This window comes from Scardinius erythrophthalmus, assembly GCF_964197995.2.
Source record: "Scardinius erythrophthalmus genome assembly, chromosome: 16".
NCBI classification, from domain to species: domain Eukaryota; kingdom Metazoa; phylum Chordata; class Actinopteri; order Cypriniformes; family Leuciscidae; genus Scardinius; species Scardinius erythrophthalmus.
Genome location: NC_138236.1, coordinates 37,424,093 through 37,446,668, shown reverse-complemented (window position 1 = coordinate 37,446,668; position 22,576 = coordinate 37,424,093). Strand labels below are relative to the sequence as shown.

The 22,576-nt window shown below is 37.6% G+C and overlaps 1 protein-coding gene across 1 annotated transcript in view; it reads right to left on the bottom strand.

The window, feature by feature from the left end:
* grik2 (glutamate receptor, ionotropic, kainate 2) overlaps positions 1–21,858 on the bottom strand; it is a 229,396-nt gene extending 207,538 nt beyond the window's left edge. The window contains exon 1 of the mRNA XM_081388117.1: positions 21,429–21,858. Within this exon, the coding sequence (XP_081244243.1) occupies positions 21,429–21,543 (115 nt within the window). The 5' untranslated portion in view covers positions 21,544–21,858. The remainder of the gene's footprint in view (positions 1–21,428) is intronic.
* Between the last annotated feature and the right edge of the window lie 718 nt (positions 21,859–22,576).

Here is a 22,576-nt window from a genome sequence, read left to right as displayed (position 1 = left end):
CTAGACGTCGTTCTAGCGTTACGCACAACCATGCTATAGTTAGCCAAGCAACTATAAAACTTTGAATTTACACAAATAGGCTGAATTACCCGTCGAGAAGAAAGCAGTTAACTTTTTAAAATCCTTGCTCCTCATGAGCTCTTTCCATCTTGGAAAAGCCACTCCAATATTGGCTTTGGTCTTGTTGATTTGCGTGTCACGTTGTCGTTTTAATTCCTTGGCGACTCTGTTACATGTCCTCGAGAATAGGCGTGATCCTCCATCTTCAACAGGCTTTCAAATCTGCCGGCAGTCGCGAGTAATCTCCCCCTCACATTCGTCACGGTGCCACTGAGTGTAATAGCGCGAAAGGCGAAGCTTGAATTTCCAGGTATGGTCCCGGGTCCCCAGGTCCCTCTTTGGCTAATGTATTTTCAAGATGGAGGAGCAACATGGCTGCCGCCATTCCAGCGACTCGCTCGTATGTACTCTGAATGGCAGCTTCTACGCTTACGAGAATACTTGATTAGTTGGTGGAAGTAATTACACATGAATGAGCACATATCATTTTGAAAGAACAAAGTGTTTTTTGCTAAGAATCAACTTAAAAAAATTACACAGTGTAGCTTTAAGATATATATTACATATATTTACAACATAGAAACCGATAAATTAAAGTAAACTGATGTAAATAAAGAGGTCGGTAAAAACTAAATTTATAATATTTATGGTTAATTTATTATTTAAATTTCTAATTGTGTATTTTACTGTTGTTTTCAGGTCATCTGAGATTAATTCATCAGTTCCTTTCAGAGGCTTCCTCAGTAATAAGTGTCTGGATTCACTGTTAGCAAAAAAAAATAGCATTACCAGTAAATTTGACCACATTTCATGCAATATAAAAAGTCAAAATCAACAAGTTTCATCAGGTCATGATGTCATCAACAAGGAGCCTTGTGACGAGGGACAGAAGAATATGTGAACTGATAAAAAAGGTGAAATGATGAAGAAATTGTTTGTTTTCATGACTAAATCCAAATCTTTGCAACCAGAACAAAAGTAAAGGCATAACAGAGATTGCTACCTCAGGGCATTTGTGTTCATTATTTTTTGGTGTTATTTGAAAGCACAAGAATTTTAACTGTTGCATACAAATTAGAATTACGTGGGGTGACTTTACTAAATAATTGTGCCACTTTTGTGTGCTGTGTCAGGATAAAAATCTGTGTCTTATTCATTATTCACCCACAATCAGCTAAACGTGCTGAAATAATGTAAGTTATTCTCATGTTCTATTGTAATTCATTTTAAGCGCCTCTATTAACATTGCACTATTACTGCCTGCAGAATTTCATTTAAAATGTAACTTGTGTACATTGACTTATGATCCTGGCAGCAGAAATTTATCAAATGATGATCAAGAACAGCATAATAACAGGCATACTGTATATCAGACATGCGTGTGGACGAATACACCTTTGAAGAGCCTGAACCTGATTCGCATAATTCCTTCAGTAAACCAGGCGATGAAACAACACAGACAGCGCATGCAAATAAGGGCAGTTCGTTTTTAGTGAAATCTCCTCATAACGTTGCAATGTGTGTTTCTTAATGTATTCCTAATGTATACAGCACTGCACTTTTTACAGATTCTTCCACTATGACGCTCAAGCCTGTGTTAGTTGAATTATGTAGCAGGCGTTGTCATGTAATAATGAGCTGTGAAAGATCCCAAGAGCTGTGACCTGCACGTAACATCATGTAACACTCATTTACCAACAGGAAGAGTTCAAAGATCAGCCGTCGGGAGGGCAGAACTCAATGTACTCGCATATCTTTCAATTCTAATGAATGAATTACATTTAGGTTTAGTACAAGATACAGGTGAAAGGCTAAAACGGCCCTTGTCAAACAATACAGATCACATCAGAGATGTCGCATAGTGCTGTCTAAAGGTAAAGATTATGTAAAAGTCTTCAAATTGTCTGAAAATATCATTGCAATACATTCTGGCATTCACCTGGAACATCATATCATTCCAAGTTTCCATCGAGTCCTTCCCATTATTACGGTTTCATTAAGGTTTTCATCCCTATCATGGACGTCCATCTCACTCCCACAGTTTAATCCTTCGTCTAATAAACACTTTAGCCAGTTTTGGATAAACAAGATACACAGATATTATTAAAGAATAAGACAAAATATAAACTGGACTGTGTTCTGGACACTCCTGAAAGTGTTTTACATATACTGTATGCATTTAAAATTTAAATAAATGAATATCTAAAATAATACATTAATAGCATAGGCTGCAGAATAAGCAGAGGCAACTAATAATAATATTATAATTATATTTCAACTCAAATTATAACAATGAAGATATATATTACTATTGTAAATTATAATTGTACTGTAAACATAATATTTGATTATAATTATGATCATACAAGTTACAATACTAATATTTATGTCTTATTTTTTTTAGTTTCAATAGTTCAAACCCTTCAGCTTTTAACATTTCAAATCCTTAAGCGTTTACTTTGGTGAAATACTAGTCAAATACTGTAAACTTCCATCCACAAAACTGTTGGAAATGATGTAACTGTAAATAAATATTACACTGTTATATATATATATATATATATATATATATATATATATATATATATATATATATATACACACACTGTATATATTCTACATATATAGTGAACTAAACTTTTTTACTAAATTTACTGTGTTTAGTAAATTGAATGATTCGATTTTTTTTGCTGGCAGCACATAATATAATAAACAAAATATGCAGTGCGTCGGACTTAATTGTTAAATTGATTTGATAATCGCACTAAGCTCTATTGAGATTACCGCGCAGTTTATTTATTTGAATTTTACATTTGATATAATCACAAACCCCCTTAAGTTCCTTCGTGAACCCCCAGGTGTTTGCGAACCCCCATTTGGGAAACCCAACATTAGTTCTCTCATGACAACTCTAGGGAGATTGGTATGGTAATGGAGATTGGCATGGTAATGGATATGGCAATGTTAATGTATTTGGTCTTGGCAGAATAGATCTGCTGCTGCTGCAGAGCAGGTACTGAGACTTCGTCCTGCCAATACATTCACAGACATTGCTGTGACCATGTAAGACATGCTGCTGCTGCTGCACATGTAGCATACATGATTTAACCCCGTAGCAGATCTATACAGGTGGAGCTGGGGAAGGAGGAGGGTCTCTGAAAGCAACACCCCTGTATTTGCTTGAATGTTGAGCCGCAGATCATTTGACGCTGATGCAACAGCAACCAATCAGCTGTGACATGTAGATAATGATGTGATCGTTAACAAATAAGTCAAAGATTTATCAACCTGTGCCATCTAGAGTTTCGTGCCAGAACTAGGTATCAAAATTTCAGAGAAATTTCGCAGACAAAAAGGTCCATTGTCCATTGTCAAGTGAAGTGCTGCATTAAGTACGACACACACAGAAGTGTGAATTCATGTGGCCGGCTTGAGCACGGAAATCTGCAGGAGGAAATCTTTCGCCCTCGCATAGATCCCTATTGAAATGACTGGATTTCGCCATGAGAGGGCCTCCGTATAAAGCCAGAGATACGCCAGTGAGTGTTAGCATCACACATGATTTATCTTTTGGCTACTTTTATTGTTGCCCTGTGTTATAACACCACAGCCCTGACAACATTCATTCATCATTGGACAACCTGCAGCCTATCCATATTTATCATTATTGCTCTATATTGATTTTTTTTTTTTTTGCCATGCATTCCTTTTAAGTTAAGAAAACAACCAATTATAACATTTAGTTTAGCTCTATGAAGTGATTTTATTTTATGTTGCCTGTTTGTTCTTCCAAAAGCACCCAAAAAAAAACAGATAAAAGAATCCAAATCACAGTAAAGGGAATCAGAATCCAGTTGCATCACAGTGAAGATGAATCGTTACAATCGTAGCGGTAAAATCTGACTCTATATCCTACTGTGCTGCAGATCTGTTGAGACTTTCAAACATTCACTCCGCTGTATTCCCTGAAGTATACAGCACTTATTTACATTCCCCAACACTTTTCAATCGTACACATAATCTGAGACACTCGAGACGCTCCTCTAAACAGCACACTCTCTAGAAGAGAAAGCACTGAGCGAGAGGAGTCCCCAAAGTCTCTACAAGCATTTTAGAATTATGTTTAATTTAAGAGGAAACATCCTTTATTTATCTCTCTCTCTCTCTCTCTCTCTCACATCTCACTCTTCCTCTCTCTCTCTCTCTCTCTCTCTCTCTCTCTCTCTCTCTCTCTCTCTCTCTCACATCTCACTCTCTCTCTCTCTCTCTCTCTCTCTCTCTCTCACATCTCTCTCTCTCTCTCTCTCTCTCTCTCTCTCTCTCTCTCTCTCTCTCTCTCTCTCTCTCTCTCTCTCTCTCTCTCTCACATCTCACTCTTCTTCTAAAGTCTTTCTCTGACAAATGACTGATGAAGCCTGACTGTGACATCTGGGGAAATCAAACCATGGCGTCCTATGGTAAAGGAACGCACTTACACAAACACACACAAATGTGCACACACATGAAAGCACACTGCTTTCAATGCGTGATTCCTCTCTCAACCCAACCCTGAATGCTCGAGGAGCCATATTGAGCTTCTCCCAGGCTGATAGCATTCTCTGCGGGCTTCCGGAGAAACTAGATTACAGCATTAATGACAAAACTGTAAAATTGGTTTGACAAGAATCTGGTGGAGACATGCATTGCACACACAAAAGCATGTGTTCAGATATATACATATATAATTAAACTCCCAAGGATAGACTGATATTAAAAAGAGCAAAGAAAAAAGATATTGTTTTCAAAGCGTATGTTTCAAACAACACAGGCTCATTGGAAAAATGTGCATCTACTGTACCAGCATACTCAAAAAACATACCAATATATATAATTCACTGCAGTTTCCTGCTGAAATGAACAGTAAAACACCAACAACTTGTTTTCCTTTTCACACAAATTATGATTACAGGTGTAGATTATTGATTAAAAGAGACTTTTTTTTTCACAGTTCTTTGCACAATATTATGTTATGACCTCAAAACATGATTTGTAAACTAATACAGTTTGCATCACATAACCAGCCCCATATGTGTGGCTTTTCTGAGGCAGTGAACTTGCTCGATAGCTCACCTGGTAAAGCACTGCAATAACCAACTCAATAAAAATGGGCATGAAACGTGAAAGAAGCAACGTAATATTATTTTGCAGAAATGTTGCCAGGGGCGCATTTTTTCAATGAACCTGGATTCATTTAAAACCTAGATAACTTGCACTACATTACTCATAAGTATAGACTAGAAAGCCATCTCCAGTTGTGTGTGAAATAGATAGTCTGTGAGAGGCTGAAGTTAATGACTAATCACGTAAATGTAGAAAAATACTTCTGAACACATGGAAAAGAGCACACAGGATGTATATGGTGCTTCTAATGGCCATATTTTTGGCCTTTTCTAAAGCTTGACATTGCAGATCACCTTCCATTTTGGTTGTATGGAAATAAGGAGTGTGAACATTTCTACTTTTGTGTTAAAAATAAAAATACAAAATAAGTAACGACATGAAGTTTGGAACAACATGAGAATGAGTAAGTAGTCTAATTCATGTTAGGATTGGAGTTTGAACTGTTTCACTTACAGCGATTTATCTAAATAGAGTTTCCCATTTCCACACAAAGTCCTACCAGGTACAACAGCAAACCTCACTTGAACACACACTCATGACCTTTGTAAACGAAAGCCTGTTTGATGGAAATGGTCCGGAGTCTCTCATGGAATTGCTTACACTACACTTGACCTACCGACATTCGGCAAGTGAAATTTCCTCTCAGCGGAGCGTGACCTGAGAGTCGGAGCGCAAAGGCCGATGGCTTACGTCAGATCTACACTGTAAAAATAAAAGGTGCCTGGAGGAACCTTTTGGGGTTCTTCACTTTGCCACACCGGCGGAACCGTCTGTAGATCCTCTAGGCACCCTTTAAAAAGGGCCGGTTCTCTGAGGAACCACACAGGTTTCCTGAGGAACTCTAATATTAGGCACTTTGTGGAACCACTTTGGGTGCCTCCAGGAACCAAATTTCATTTTTTTTTAAATATTTAATTTCATGTTGTTACTATGGTTACCTTTGACTTCTATTATAATAAACAAATTGAACCAAATACAAAATAAGAATTGTTTATTACATATTTGATATTCATTTTTATACATACACTTCCATGCACATGGGGAAAAAAGCTAACTACAGATTAATATCAATGACTACACAAAAAAATAGTATAATACATAAGCAACATGAATAATCAACCATGTATATACAATAGATAAACAAGAAAAGACATCTCAACAAAATGCATGGAAACACATATGTTCCACTAAATAAATCAATGTAAAAAAAATTACATTTGAACTAATTAAAAATGTCCATCATACTTAACTTTAAAACATTTGTGTTTCAGTCCGATGGTAAGTCTGACATCACTGTTTCCAAGTCCAAAAGCTGATCAGATGCCAAAAACAAACAACAGTGCTAATATACACTCATTGTGCTGTAACCTTTATCTCTATTATATACCGAAATCTCTGATGGTTAGTTATTCAACTATTTTGAATCATAAAATGTTTAAGTCTGGGATGCCGTTAGACTGGAGACTGTAATGTACACTATGGCTTTTGAAAAGCTTAAATGTGAGACTTGAATCAACAGTGTTCATAAATGGTTGTTGAGTATTCTCATGAAACAAGATAGAGGAAGTAGAAGTAGAGGCTTCGACCCGAAACAGAGTTAAGGTACAGTAAAATGATCTGTTGTTCTGTGAATGTTCACTGGTGAATTCAGTCATTTCAATATGAATTCACACGATCAGCAATTTCGTTTGTGGTCAGAAATGTCACTATGGGACCAAGTTGGTGTGAGGTACTTAATGAGTTAGAAAAGTGAAAAGGTACAGCATCGTTTTCCGTTTGTTTTTCCTCTTTTCTGGTGGATGGTCCAGGCACTTCAATGATTTTCAGGTCTACAGGAGGATTTTTATTCTTGGTCAAACTTGTATTTCAGCTTACCGAGATCCCTGCAAAGTACAAAATTTACTGTTAGTAATGTTATTAAAGTGATAGTTGTGAAATTTAAATAATTTCCTCAGCCTTGTGACGTTCCAAACCTGTTTGACTTTCTGTCTGTGGAAGCCAAAAGCAGATCTCAGGCATAATGCAACCCCAGTCACCGATCGCTGACACTGCATGAAACACAAGCAGAAAACAATTGTGTAAATCATTCATGAAACCATTCTTATGCACACTTGTCTAGTTCAATTCAATGCAACAATTTATGTAAAAATGGTTAAGCTCCAAAAATGTCCCAGAAAAGATTCTAAAAATAATCAATGAGTTCACAACTCATGTGTTATGGGTTGTGTTGCAAGTCTTCTGAAGCCTAATTGCTTTTTCCTATTTATTTATTTTTTTGTCGAAAAAGACTAAACTTGAAGTTATAATTCAGAGTTAAAATGTCTATAGCATTTTTTGTGAATCAAACCTGTGATATTATTTTTCTGAGTAACATGAATGAGATTTGAGATCATGAGAAAAGATTTTCAGAGAGTAACTGATTAAAAAACACAAGTACACAGTCAAACAATACAACTTCACACAGCTAAAGTTCATAGTAATAAAGTACTTGCATGTGGTGCAGGTAACTTACTGTAATTCAATGTTGCCACTGAAATGTTCAGATTATTTTAGAAATGTAATGGTTGTTCTGGGGAAACAAAAGAACAAAGATGATTATTCACAACATAATATTTATTGACCAGTAAATGGCTTTAAAATGGTATTTGAGAGAATGAGGGCACCTGTAGTAAGTAAAGTTAACGTTAGGCTAAACAAAAACAGAGCAAACTATAACCTGTTTTTGTTATTCATAACAAACGCCAAGAATCAGAGAATTTTCTAAATTAGTTAGGCTATATCAGCAATTTGAAGACACAGTTGTACAAAATATGTTGAATTGAATAACTAAATCAATCTAAGACAATAAGTCAATCATTTCCATTTGTTCATTAGATCAACGTAGTTAGCATCGCGGCTAAAACCTTCATACCAGATACTGTGTGTGCAATAAACGAGTGGTAAACACTGTAAAAACGTAGTAATGTATAATAAATTTAGTTTATATATGTGTGTGTTTAAATATATAGTGAGTAGACTCTGTATTTATATTTATTTGGCGAGTTTACAAACCTTGTAATGGAGAGCCGAATAAACGGCGGAAGCTTTGATGAGAGGAGCCGTTACTTAGTTTCCTGATGACGATCAGCTGAGCTTTGTTGCGCGCGAGCAGCGCGAGCATCACTGAAGCGACGACAGCAGACTGGGAATAGCAGCAGTTTCGTGACAGAATAATACTTTTCTCCTCCTGCTTCTTCTTCTTCATAATATTATTATTATTTAGTGTTGTTGTTTAAGGTTTAAATGACTTTATAAAATAGGCCTATACTAAATATATGTAATCTACCCAAGTGAAAAAGACTATAGTTACTGTTAAATGTATTAAAAATGCATTAAAGTATATTTGTATTGTAGGTCTACTAAAAACACACTCAAGTACATTTTTAATACATTTAATAGTACATCTTTTTCACCTGGGTATGTATACTGAATCAAACTTGCCTATAATAATAATAATAATAATAATAAAAATGCATTAAAGTAGGCTATATTTGTATTGTAGGTCTACTAAAAACACACTCAAGTACATTTTTAATACATTTAATAGTACGTCTTTTTCACCTGGGTATGTATACTGAATCAAACTTAAGTAGCCTATAATAATAATAATAATAATAATAGGATAATAATAATAATAATAATAATAATAGAATAATAATCTAATTCGGGCCTCACTGAACCATTGGGGTCCTCCAGATGCTGGCTTTAATATAAGAGATCTTCCAGGAACCACTTAAATGTTAAAAGATCTTCCAATAACCCTTTTATCACATTTAAGTTCCTCTATTTTCCCCCAAAGCACTTCGAGGTCTCATGGTAATGAAAAGGTGACTCCAGAACCTCTGAAGTAAATACAAAGTGCTTAAAGGATCCCATAAGTTCCAGCAAGAACCTCAAAGATTGTCAATGCTCCTCCAGTAACCCTACTATAGGAGAAAGAGCTCTGAGGCACCAAAATTACATTTTGAAGTTCCTTGAGTATCCAACAGGATACTTGAGGCTCCTTTAGTTTTTACAGTGTACGTTCCCCACAAGGCCAGTGAGAGGAGAACATCTCAAAATCTGAGCTGTTCAAGTGAAGTGTCTCTTTTAGCCTCTCCGTCTGTGACTTCATCCCTCCCTTTCTTGTTGTTTCCCCATGGGAAATGTCAGCTGGGATGGGCCTTGCCCAGCAGAGTTGGTGTTTAATAAGCACCCTGATTCGCTCCCATCTGCTAGTGAATGTGATGATTCTGTTTGGGCTGTAGGGTACTGGACGTGCTATTGATTTTGCAGTATCAATTGATAACTGGTGAGGAAGTGTGAGGGAGGGAATGATGAAAACAAAGAAAGGATTAACGATTTTCTCTGCACTGAAATGGTACTGGTGTTCAGCTGGGGGATCTGTGGACCGCTTTCAGAACCAGACCTCATTTGCACTGACCTGGAAACTGAAGGAGGAGAAGGTATCTGACTGTGTTACTACATAGTTACAACATAGTAACATACCACAAGGAAACACACCAGATCACCAGCTGTGCTAGTTTCAAGAACATATTCATCTAAAGTAATGATGTCTTTATGCCATCATGAGATGCTTTAGATGCAACAGCCAGAAGATACTTCAGCAATCAATTAAATAAGGAATCAATTATTCTGCTTATACTACGGTTACCAAATCACCAAATCACTAATTTCTTACACATCTCATCCCACGCCTCAATTGCTAATTCCAAAATGTCATCTTAGAGCAAGTAACAAGCCACTGATAGCAGTTATATATGAGAGAGAGAGAGAGAGAGAGAGAGAGAGAGAGAGAGAGAGAGAGAGAGAGAGAGAGAGAGATTAAACGTGCGTGAATTACCTCAGTCTGTGCGTCTCTCAACAGTGTTCGGCACTAACGTCAATAGCGAAACTACGTTCATCTACGTTTATTTCTGTAAAGACCTTTGAAATAACTGAAATCATTTGGAAAAGAGATATGGAGCTGTAATGCAGTCAAGACCTGCCTGGAACTACTAAACCGCGTGTTTCCCTGAAAATAATTGCGCACTTATATATAACCCTATGATCCTTGACTCAGTTTTATGCTAATAAGATTCTATACATGGAGAAATGTCTTACTTCAATGCATAATACTTTCATGTTTAATGGGTTATTTTATTTTATTTCTAGTGATAAAGTATATTTATGAGCTGTTTAATTCATAAATTAAAACTAAATTATTTAAAACTAAATCCATAAAAGGATTCCATAATGGAAACGTATATATATATATGAAGTGTCTGACAGATCTCTTAAAGGTTCTATATATAAACTTTCCTCTAAGACAAGGTGTACAATAGCTTGTCGTCAATAACCAAATATTCATTAATGCAAACATAATAATTCTCATTTCAAAAGACTTTTTGAAACTTCAAGAAGCGATCTAAAAGCTGCTTCAAAAACACACTGACATGCACCTCGTTCCTCCAGAGGGCTGCTAACATTCTCAACGCCGATCCCACATTTAATATGACATTTCAGATTGGATTTATAGCATATCAGCACAAATTCCCAAGACTACCTAGTCAGAGCGAAAGAACGGCTTTCCGATATCCAGCCCTTTGCATCCATATTGATTTCTGGAGCAGATTTTAAATCATGTTTCTGTAGTGAACACGGGCTTGAGTGTACATACCCTACAGTGAGATTATTCAAATTTATCGAGATGAATTATTGACGCAAGATTGAATCCTGGAACGCTGGGGTCTGCCTGTGATTCTGACCCTCCTTATAAAAAGAACATCCTTTAAGATGCACTTCAAGTTTTGTATTCATTACGGAAACACTGCAAAAAATGGGATTCCAATAATGTAATCTCCCCGATCACAGCACGAAGAGTATGATATGCATCGTCTTTGTGTTCCTGGTCTTAACAGATTTACATTTCCAACTTCAGCTCCATTGGCTTAGCAACACGCTGATATCATATCATATCAAAGTCTCTTTTTAAGGCAAGTCCACTCTGTACAGTAAGTGCCAGCAATGGTGTCCACTTTAATAAGGAAAGATCAATTTCTCAAACACTACTGGTCAGCATTGGTGTCTTTGGTTCAAATCGAATATGCACAAAACTGTTATTGTTCAGTGTGGTCCAGTTAATATGCGTATACGCATTACCTTGAGCTTAGAAAATGCTCTAAATATAAAAATGTACAGGATCAGCCCCACATTCACACTCATCCATATGCGCCGTGAGAATCTCCATAACCCAGGAGCAGAGCATGTTTACCCACCGATAGAGATCTTCAGCTCAGCCGAGCTGAGAACGAATCTTGTGAACTGAAATGGAATTACCATTTGCTTCACCGCCTGCAACTCTGCTTCTAAAAGCAATTCCAATGCAACTCCCGCTGAGGAGCAGCCGGTCGAGCACTTGCTGCGTTCCCTGCCGGAGTTCGCCGTTCCTCTGTCTTTACTAATTATTTCTGTTCCTCATTTAAGATTGAATATTGGATTCTCTGTATTTACCACGGATTTATTTATTAATTATCCAATTGCACTGGATGTGCACTTGTCTTTTTCAGCAACACTTGATCCATTAATACTAACATTTTCTTTTCTCTTCTCTTCTACTCTATATCTGTTTTTGTATTATTACATATACAGCGTTAGACTAAACTGGGAAGGGTCAAAGCACTTACAGTACTGTTGTCCTATTCTTAGTTAAACTGCTTCTATTGCTCTCCTCATTTGTAAGTCGCTTTCGATAAAAGCGTCTGCTAAATGATTAAATGTAAAATGTGAAAGTTATGAACTTCAAATCTTTAAAGTACATTTTAAATCATTATCCTTTAAAAACCTTTGTCGTGCTTTCAAGAAGTACACTTATTCCAATGTGTTGACTAACATACTAATGCAAGTGTAGAGTACTTGATTATAATTTGAACTGTAGTGTTATTCAATATTACATTTAGTATACAAGTTAGTATCATTAAAATGTACATCAATATGAATGTTTAATTACAAATATATTTAAAATACACTTTAAAACACACTGAAAAAAAATATTGTTGTGAAGTACATAAATATAACAAAGATTATTGAAGTAAAATACTATTTCTGTCTTTCTACTTCAAATTTCGTGTTTAATTCAGTATGATACTTGTCGATTCTTTATAATTACCGGTGAAATTAACTCGCAGTTTCTGCGAAAAAAAATCCTTTCCACACCAATTTTTTTCAAGTTTCAATAGAAATAATTTTAGAGTATATTTTAGTTTACCATAAATGCTTGTCGGGATATTTGCAGTATTTTACCCATAAGACAATAGAAGAAATTACATAGATATACTTGCGTCTTACTTGAGTCCTTACTTTAAGTCCAACTAATTGTATTTAATACATATTAAAACAATAATACGATTAAATGCTAATAACATGGAATTAAGTGTCTCAAAATTATTTCCATTATAAGTACTCTTTTTAAAACTATGCTAAAGAGCACATTTATTCACCATTGACAAACCAACATGTTTTACAAGAACCAAACGCTTCTTAAATTTTGTGCATCAGTAAATCTGCATTAACTCTTTCAGTCCTCAATCCTCCAACAGAGCTGCAGAACTTTCCATTAAAAGAGCTTTAATATTCATCATATTCACGCATGTTGTGCACTTCCAGTCTTTTATTTGTGTTCCCATCAAATGGCGCAGCTCTATTCATCCGACTGATCGCCCTGCGGTTTCCTTGGCCGTCTCCACACCTGCAGTGGTTCTCTGCCATGAGACTGTCGCTGCAAATTGCAACCGCTCCAGTTTCATATCCCTGTGGCACATCTCAATCCTCAGGTCCATCGATGCACAGAGTGTTCAAAAATAAAACTAATCTGATCTAATCTAATGTGTGATTTACTCTTACTGAACAAATTCTAGAAACTGCCCCATTATGGGAAAACAAAGCTTTCTCTTAATGCTCCTTATATAAAGTATTAAGATGTGTTTTTACATGCATATAAGGAATAGCTAGACAGTTAGCAGTGTTGTTTTGCAAACAATATTTCAACCACAGTCATTTATGATTATGTGGGAAAAGGTTATACGTGGTATCCATAAAGGTGGATTACAGCATCCAGCACTGCCTCATTTAAACATTGGGGGATGTGTTAAAACCAGTCTCGTAGAACTCGAGTCCTGACTTAAAGGGTTAATTCACCCCAAAGTGAAAATTATCCCATAATTTACTCACCCTCACAGCATCCTAGGTGTATATGACTTTCTTCTTTCAGCCAAACACAATCAGACTTATATTTTAAAATATCCTGGTTCTTCCCAGCTTAATAATGGGAGTGAATGGTAAACCTGAGATTTTGAAGCATAAAAATAATCCATACGCCTCCAGGAGTTTAATAAAGGCCTTCTGATGCGAAGGGATGCTTTTTGTAAGAAAAATATCCATATTTATAACGTTATAAACTATAATCACTGGCTTCCAGTAACAGCTAAACATGAGTCGAGTTCCAATATGATATACGGATTATTTTTATGATGGATGGATGCTCTTTTTTTGGGCTTCAAAATCTCATTTACTATTCACTCCCATTATAAAGCTTGGAATAGCCAGCACGTTTTAATAGAAGTCCGATTGTGTTTGGCTGAAAGAAGAAAGTCACGTACACCTAGGATGGATTGAGGATGAGTAAATAATAGGATAATATTCATTATTGGGTGAACTAACACTTTAAGACACTCGGGTCTCGGCCTGGACTTGTAGTCGATGATCTCGACTACAACACTGAGGTGCGTTTTCCAAAAGCATCGTTGGCCAACTATTTTCGCAAGTTCCGTCGTTATCGGCATAGCTCATTGATTCTGTGTTTCCTGAAGCCATCGTTCCAATGAACATTGGCAAACAACATCGCAGAGTTGTGTAGTTGGAACGACAGCTCTCGACCTGTGGTTAGAAGAAGAGTTTCTAGTTTGAATGACATGTGGACTTAATAAATCCTTATCTTGAGCAAAATAAGCAAGCTGACATTCAGTACAACCTGTGTCTTTTATTTAGAATACATAAAAATGTCATTTAGATCTTTTAGTTTGTCAAGAGATTTAAAGCACCGTTTTTGAAGAGTGCGCATGTGCGAACATGCTCTACTATGTAAGAACGAGCCTATGATTGAATCTGGTAATAAAGCAAAATAACTGAGAAAAATGAGAAATAGTCCTCAGATGTCATGTCTGTAATTTATAGCAAAACATCTAGCGTTAATTCAATCTCAAACAGATTCATTAGAAGAAGTTATTACTCCACATGTGCGTGACCTCATAAACCAATGTGGATGAACGACCAATTTGCGACAATATGGTTTTGGGAAACAGTCTAGTTGATTTCTTCAACGATGCATCGCACTACGGTAGTGAACCAGCGAGTTACGTCGTTGTTCGGGAAACGCACCCCTGGTTAGCATTTTGTTTGGTGGGATTGTGTAAACAAAATCACATTTGTGGTGTATCAGCTCTGGGGGGGTTGAGGTGCTCGTGTTGTGGCAGCTGTTCTTGTGCAGAATGAATGGTTGCAGGAGCTGTTGGGAGTTTTAATGATGGTAGTTTGGTATAAACTGGAATTCTAATACAAAACAGACATAGATGTGCAAGAACAGCATGTACGTCTTAAAATGCAGCTGCATTCCAGGTAAGTCAATGTTAAAGAATGAGTATAATCAACAATCTGCAAAGAGCTTTGCTTTGTTCGTCCTCAGAAATAAAAGCGCAATGTGTGGAGATCCCTCCAACATTGCTTGCCCAGGTTTACCGAGGGAGAATAATAACTGACAACTATGAAATCAGTGCTTGTTGAGCATATTTTAAATGGGAGACGGTTTTGCCTTGAAGCATGGAAAACTTTGAGTGCGGCTATGATCACTGATGCAGAGAAAGATCAGAGCAGAGGTTTGCTTGAATAACTTGAGTCAAATAGATTTGCATGAGTTGATGGTAGCAATTAAAATCAGTCCATGTTGTACAGGAAGTTTTTGTGCAATAGGTCTAGAGGAGAGTAAAAACTGAGGAAAGAAGAGGCGACACCATGGGCAAGATCTCATGGTACAAGGATTGAAGTACAGCACGAACACAAGGGCTGCAAAGACACCGAAAGTAAACTTGCAGAGGCAGAGTAACATAAGCTCTGCCCAAAGCCCAGAGACAAGCAACATAGTGTCAGCCCAGATCCGGCCCACATCTGGTACATTTGGATTCATCATGTACCAGATGTGGGCCGGATCTGGACCGACACTATGTTGCTGTCTGTGGGTGAATAGAAAGAGTATGAACACACAAGAAAAGGGGTTAACTGGGACTCTAGACTTTAGTGGTTGTGAGTGGTGAGCATCATATCAGCGGAAGAAATGCCAATCCAGGATCATTGGGAAAACATGTCTGTGGTGACATTTCTGCAAAGTATTATGTTGCTTCTTGAACGTTTCAAAGTGAAATGTCAGGTGAGTGGATCACTGTCATGATCCTGGCCTGTGTTCCCCTGGTCTTGCCAGAACTTTTATGTTGTGTCCCGTTCTGCTACATGTCCTTTGTCGGTTGTCTTGTTGATTAGTTCTTTGATTGTTCCCAGGTGTGTCTTGTTTCCCTATTTCCCCTTGTGTATTTAAGCCTCAGTGTTTCTTGTCGAGTCTTGTCTTACATGGATGTTATGTTTGCTGAGCTCATTCTGTTCCCTGTTTCTCTGTTCTCTGAGTTGGATTTGTTATTGTGTTTATTCTATTATTAAACTCACTGCATTTGGATCCAGCTCTCCTTTGTTTTGGAGTTCACCCTAGTATTGCGGTGAGTGGCACTGAAAATTAATAATGCTTGATAGCGTTTGAAAATAACGTAGCACCACCTACCCGAAACCCTAAACCTAACCAATATCGGTAACAAAAGCAAGTGAGATTTAAAAAAACACACATTTGCTGAATGAACCAGGCCGTTTTAGCTTGCTTCCACAAGTCTTTGAGCTCTCCTGCCACTAGTGTCATTCTAGCTGCAAACTGCAGTGAATTGTATGTAATTTGCTACATTTTTGGAGTTTTGCAAAAACGTAGATAGAGGCACATTTCTCGAATAAGCCTAGATTGGGAAATGCTGTTATCATCATGACAGATGAATTCATAGGATTTCCAAACGGTGCACAAGACAGAAGAGAGGCAGTGGAAGGCTTTAAAGGTCCAATGGTAGCTTCCAAAACACAGATTGACAAGTGTTTGCTGCCAACTAGGTTGTGTGGGAGGTTCAACATGGTTAAAACATCACACGGATATCTTTAACTGAAGTGAACTGGACTAGCACCAGTCTGCTGTGTCGTTGTTTGCAGGGAAAATGATGTGGGCTGGGATACGGCGACCCGGACAGAAACCATAACACTGATTATGTGTTATTACTGGAGCAACTCCAAACTCCTGGTAGTCAAGCCACCTTTATTTTTATAGCGCTTTATACAATACAGATTGTTTCTTCACAGTGATCAACAGGAAAATAATGATTCATTGATGCAACCATTGTTCAATTAGGCTGTAAAGAAGAAACAAGTAATAAAAACTCAGTGAGTGTTTTAGCGCAATTTTCTGACGTCATGGGATCACAACACTAAGAGATAGTAAGTCTTTTTATGTTTTTTTTTTAGAAAAAAACATAGAAGTCTCTAGGTGGTCTGGTTGAGGAGGAGATAGAAGTGCAAGATTGGTGCGCACAGACAGAACAGAAATCATGAGTTAACAATCGCAATTTTGTCCGTTGGAAAATTGCGCTAAAAACCCTCACTGTTCATCTACAGTCAGGTCAGTGTTGACTACAGTGTTGTAACAAGTACTGGGGCCTGGCAGACAAGAAAGTGGCAAAAAATACTGAAAACCAAACAAGCCGATGAAGCGCAGACTCGTCGGTATAGAGATGATGTGGGAATGACCTGTTCTTACTCATCACTTATGTTCCATTCACAATTCTTTTCCTTTAACGACTGATACAGAGTCTGTTTTACTAAGCAGCTGAAGAAGCCAATTGTCAGCGAACACAATGGAAACACACACTTTCAAAGGTCTGCACTGGTTCAACGTGTTCCAGTGGACAGTACACAGCATGTCTTTAGGAAAGACCTTGAAACATGAGATATGAACTTTAAGCTCTGTGCTCAGCATATCAACAAATATAAATAGCTGTGATATGCTCTCCTTTTGTCTCTCAAGGTCACGTCTGTCCTGGATGAAGAAGGCCTGCACAGGGAAGGTCATGGGAGCAAATGACCGGTCAGCTCGACTGAAGGACGGCATGCAGACTCACTGATGGGAAACACTTGCCAACTTTAATATCTTTAAGGTTTAGGCTACTTCTACACTAATCCGGACACATTTAAAAACACATCTTTCTCTCTACGTTTTGGCCTTCTGTCCACAACTGAGACAGCGTTTTTGTCCTGTAGCTAGTAAATATTTTTAGTGTTACAAGTGGAACTACCTGTAAGAATAAAACTAAAAAACTATTGCATAGTTCATGATAAGGATGCAAGTTTTTGTTTTGATCATGAGGATAAACTGAAGATGCAGGTAATAATGATTTTTCACTATCATTTACAAGAAGATCAGTCAAACAATTTGCGACAGCTGAATGTAACATTTTTCATGTCTCTGAGTTGCATGTCATTTATTATCGAAGCTACGAAATAATCTTCATTCCGTAAAATAAGTTTGACGAACTATGCAAAATGCCGTTAGAATTTGTTTTTATTTTTTATAATTACCCACAAATCAAACATGGTTCACCCCTCACACATTTTCTCACGTCTGTCAAAAACTTGGGCTGGCTGTCAGTTGGAATCAACATAACTCACTCATGGCCATCAATCACTTCACTGAATACTTGCCGGATAAGAAATAAAGAATTATTACCTTACAATTCATCTGTTTTTTAATTTTTTAAAACTACCGGATGTTTTGACTACGTCACCGCTTTCCGAGAAGAGGGAGAAAATGGCGGCCTTTGCTGTCTGTCAGAGACGATAACGTGCATAATGCATAACGCATGTGAAGAATACATTTGTCCTTCGCTCACTCGAATCAAAACGATCAGGGAACTTCACTTCACACTGCAGCTAAACAGAATAAAAGCCAATCCAACTGAAAAACTTGTTAGTGAACATCCTTTAACGTGTTGGTTTTGACTGACATTTTTATGCATTCTGATTCTGACATCCCTGATTTGAATATTTTCAATTATTTTCTATTCTTGACTGATCTTTGTCTTATAATTTTGGCAATAGATGAACCGGTAAATAAGTGATCTTTACATGAGTCCTTGTAGACGTCCGATTTGACTAGATGCTGATGTAAGATATATTATATACTTGACAGGTAATTTTCAAGTAATTTTCTCAGTTGTTTAAAGGCAATTATCAAAGTTGAATAAAATGTCGTTTCATTTTCCAATAAAAGATGATACATCTTTACACGATTCCCTTAGCAGATTTTGACTCGTTTTCTAAAATATTTTGCATGAACACATTTAGAGCTTAAAAAAATGAAATCCTGCTGGCCTTGCACTCCTCACACCGTAGGGAGAAAGACGTGTGTGTTGCGATTCAATGGCTGAGCTCATTAACAGTGTGCCCCGGTGTATTGTATTGTCTTTGACCAGACAGATTTTGATTTTGATTTTGTTTATGTAGTGTTATAACCCGATCAGCTCCAGTCGTTCTCGTCTCTCTCTGTGGCGCAGCGCTGTTATTAAGTGTAAGTGAGATAATTGTCAAAGGCAGTACAGCTCTCTGTGTCTCTTTCTCCTCGAAGGAGCAATTTATTTCATTGTGTATATAGTCCTCTAAATCCGGCAGGATAAAATTCTGACGTCAAAAAGGGTAACACTTTATTTTGCAGTGTCCTTGTTACATATATAGTAATTACTATAAATTGTGCATAATAACATGCAACTAACCCTCAACCAATTCTAATTCAAACCATAAGTACATGTAGTTCATTATTCTTTTTCAACACTGAAATGTATAATTACACTGTAACACAGACACCTTAAAATAAAGTGTTACCAAATAAAATAGAAATGAAGTGATTACTAAATAATTATTTGGCTGCTGTTTAGCTTTATCCAAATGCCTGCATGAAAAGCTGTCAGCTGAACATTTTTTTAGGTTATTTTCCAGATGCAGAAAGTTAATACAATTTATTTTCTTGTCCTGAAATTTTGTGCACAAAAACACCAGGAAGAAAAATAAATGACAATGTCCGTTCTTATTTTTTAAATTGATAAAAATAAAAAAGTCTCTAAAGCATTATTACTCATCTGTCGTAACATTATTTTGTAACTTGGCGTTTGTTCACTGATGGCAGGAGTTGTTTCTGCTATTGCAAAGGCAAATATGCAATGTTTCCAAATGAAAGAACAACTAATATCAATAATCTTTTTGATTGAATTTCAGAAAATGCCTATATACATTAAAATGCATACTGCAGTATTCTCCTTAAAAATGTATAGTTCAACGAAAATGCAATGCATTTAAATAGCTACATGTGAATGTATCAAAATGGTGAAGAGTGTGTGTGAGAAGGGCAGCTGAAGGCACAGAGGACAGTGGGACGTGGACGAGAGCCAGATGTTGTCACACACAGATGCTTTCTAATGCAGGAGAATGTGATGACACATGCAAAAGACAGTAGCACTCGTTTAGTTCTCCCTTCATCTGATTCAACAAGAAGCTGCCGTTTTAGACCTAAATGGCTATGATATTATAACGCAGTTACACAAGCCTATGCCACTTACACACACAAGAATACATCCTACTGGAACTACGGACGAATATTTCCCTCCTTCAACAGCCGAGAGTGCAGTGAATATACCGAGTATACTGAGAAACAAAGCCAGCATGAACAATTTTAAGCGTAACATATCTGTGCATCGCGTTTGCTGTTTTTAAGATGATTAAATGTCTGGTTAATGGAAAAAAGTCCAATCCTTTTGCAGTTTGAATGTGTGTTTGCAACAACTCTAAAGCACCACAGAGTACAGGCTAAACACACACTGCTTTCTTACACAATCACGTGCATGAGAAGAAAAACACACTCTAAACAATTAAAGCGCAAAAAGCTGTGAACGCTTGTTTGCAGGCTTCAAAAAATCCCCTTGTGGCGAACTCACCCATTCTGCTAATTGCAAACCACGCACAGTGATGATAAACTAAATTTGGAAAATCTCTCCATTTTGTTACATTAGTTCCAGTTTAAGACAGCATCTGCGGAAATCAGTTATGAAAACAGGACTTGAAGGCTCAATGTGGCTGCCGATGTCCTGGAGAGAGAGGAAAACAGCTTATTACATCACATAATTAAAGGAAGCCCTGGGCCGTGCCATGGAGATCCCTGAGGGGCGTTTGACATTATTTGATAGTATTGATTGAGACTGGAATAGGAGCACATCAGACAGGCCTCATCCCACACAGCGACAGCATTCACTGACATTTTTACACATTTCCTCTTCCATTGCGGACCATAATGAGACTGAAGCGAACATTAATCCTTCAACTCTATTAAGAAAGCGCCCGTGACTCAGTTCTGGGAGGTGATGCTGAGCTTGGATGGCCTTCCTCAAAGCATTCGTTAAGCGGTTGCTAATAGCAACATGCAGGAGAACATCTATGTATGCGGTGAAAGCCTACACTAAATCATGTCTTACTTTTCCTCTGATGTTAAAAATAGGAGTTAGAACCATTAAAAAGCATGATAGTGACGATCCAAAACTCGAATGGACACTGTTTCAAATGATCAACGTGTGACTTTTAGAACTGAACTCAAGTATAGAATAGAATAGAATAGAATAGAATAGAATAGAATAGAATAGAATAGAATAGAATAGAATAGAATAGAGCAGTGCTTTAAGAACAGAACAAAAATGCGTCATTGCAATGCCTCACAGTCAAGATGTTTCTCCTCATAAAACACTCAGAAACGACAATATGAAATGTGCACTATGCATAAGATGCGATATGAAACAGGGGGGTTCCGTTCAGGCAACTTTTGCATGTGTGATGGAGGCTCAAAAAGTTCTGTTTGGAAAAAAAACATGCACGACTTTTAACTCTTTTAACACTCGAGCTTTAGATGATTTAAACAACACCGAGAGCTTCAGTGAAAACTGTGATGTGTTTTAAAAGGCTCTTACCGAATCTTAACACATGTGGCATCCCGTGAGAATATCCCACACACAGCAAGAGCAGCAACAGCCCAAGCCATCTGTGATGAGTTACCAGAGGAGAGCACATCTTCACGAACTGCATGTCATTCCCCAGGACGGAGCGTAAGATTCCCACTGGTTTGTGTTGTGTTGTCAGCGGTGTGATCACGGCATGGTCACTGAGACTGAAGAACACACTCCATCAGCGATGCTCCGCATGTCCGTCTCACTGCGCAAACGAGCAGCCTTCCGACCGGGCGTCCATGTTAGAGAGGGGGAATCCGGGACAAATCCATGTACGGGTGCCCTAAAAGAGCGGAGCGACACGGGAGTGAGTGATGAGAGCTGGGTTTGCGGATCGCTTGACGCGCGCGAGGCAGAAGCGGGAGCGACGAGCGCGATCAGCGCGTGCGATGCCTTCCACTGCACTGCTGCACTCACACTCACACTGACGTCGAGCCGAGAGCAACGCGCGCGCAACGCTGACCACGACCACTCACAACACCAGTTCCCACTCAGCGCGCTTCATGCGCGTGGCTCGAACATCTCTGTTCGGGGTCTGTCGTGTCCAGATGATGCAAACACAGTGTGTGCTTAAGCTTTCTACTCCCTCGTGATTTTCACACCACGATAGTGTGTTTTCACATAGTTTCAGAATTAAATAAATAATTGAAATAAATTAACCTTACATCGCACGTGCTTATCGTAAATGTGAATAACACGTCTCTTTTTTTTTTTTTACAAATCATTCTTTTTTTATTTCTGCGATTAAACTGCGATTACTTTGCATGCAAAAAATAAATAAAATAAAAAAAACAGGTAAATAGTTTTCGGGGGGAAACTCATTATGGCACGCTGATGTTACAATACGATAACCTGTCACATGATTAGAGTAATACCTGTACTGAAAAGGAGATACCTTAATTAACCATCGTGATTATAACTGTATTTTGATATTAATGTATATAACAAAAACGACTCTACTTTAAACTGTAGTCTATTTTTTGTATTGTAAATTCATACGCATGTGTGTGTGTGTGTGTGTGTGTGTGTGTGTGTGTGTGTGTGTGTGTGTGTGTGTGTGTGTGTGTGTGAGAGAGAGAGAGAGAGAGAGAGAGAGAGAGAGTCTGTGTGTG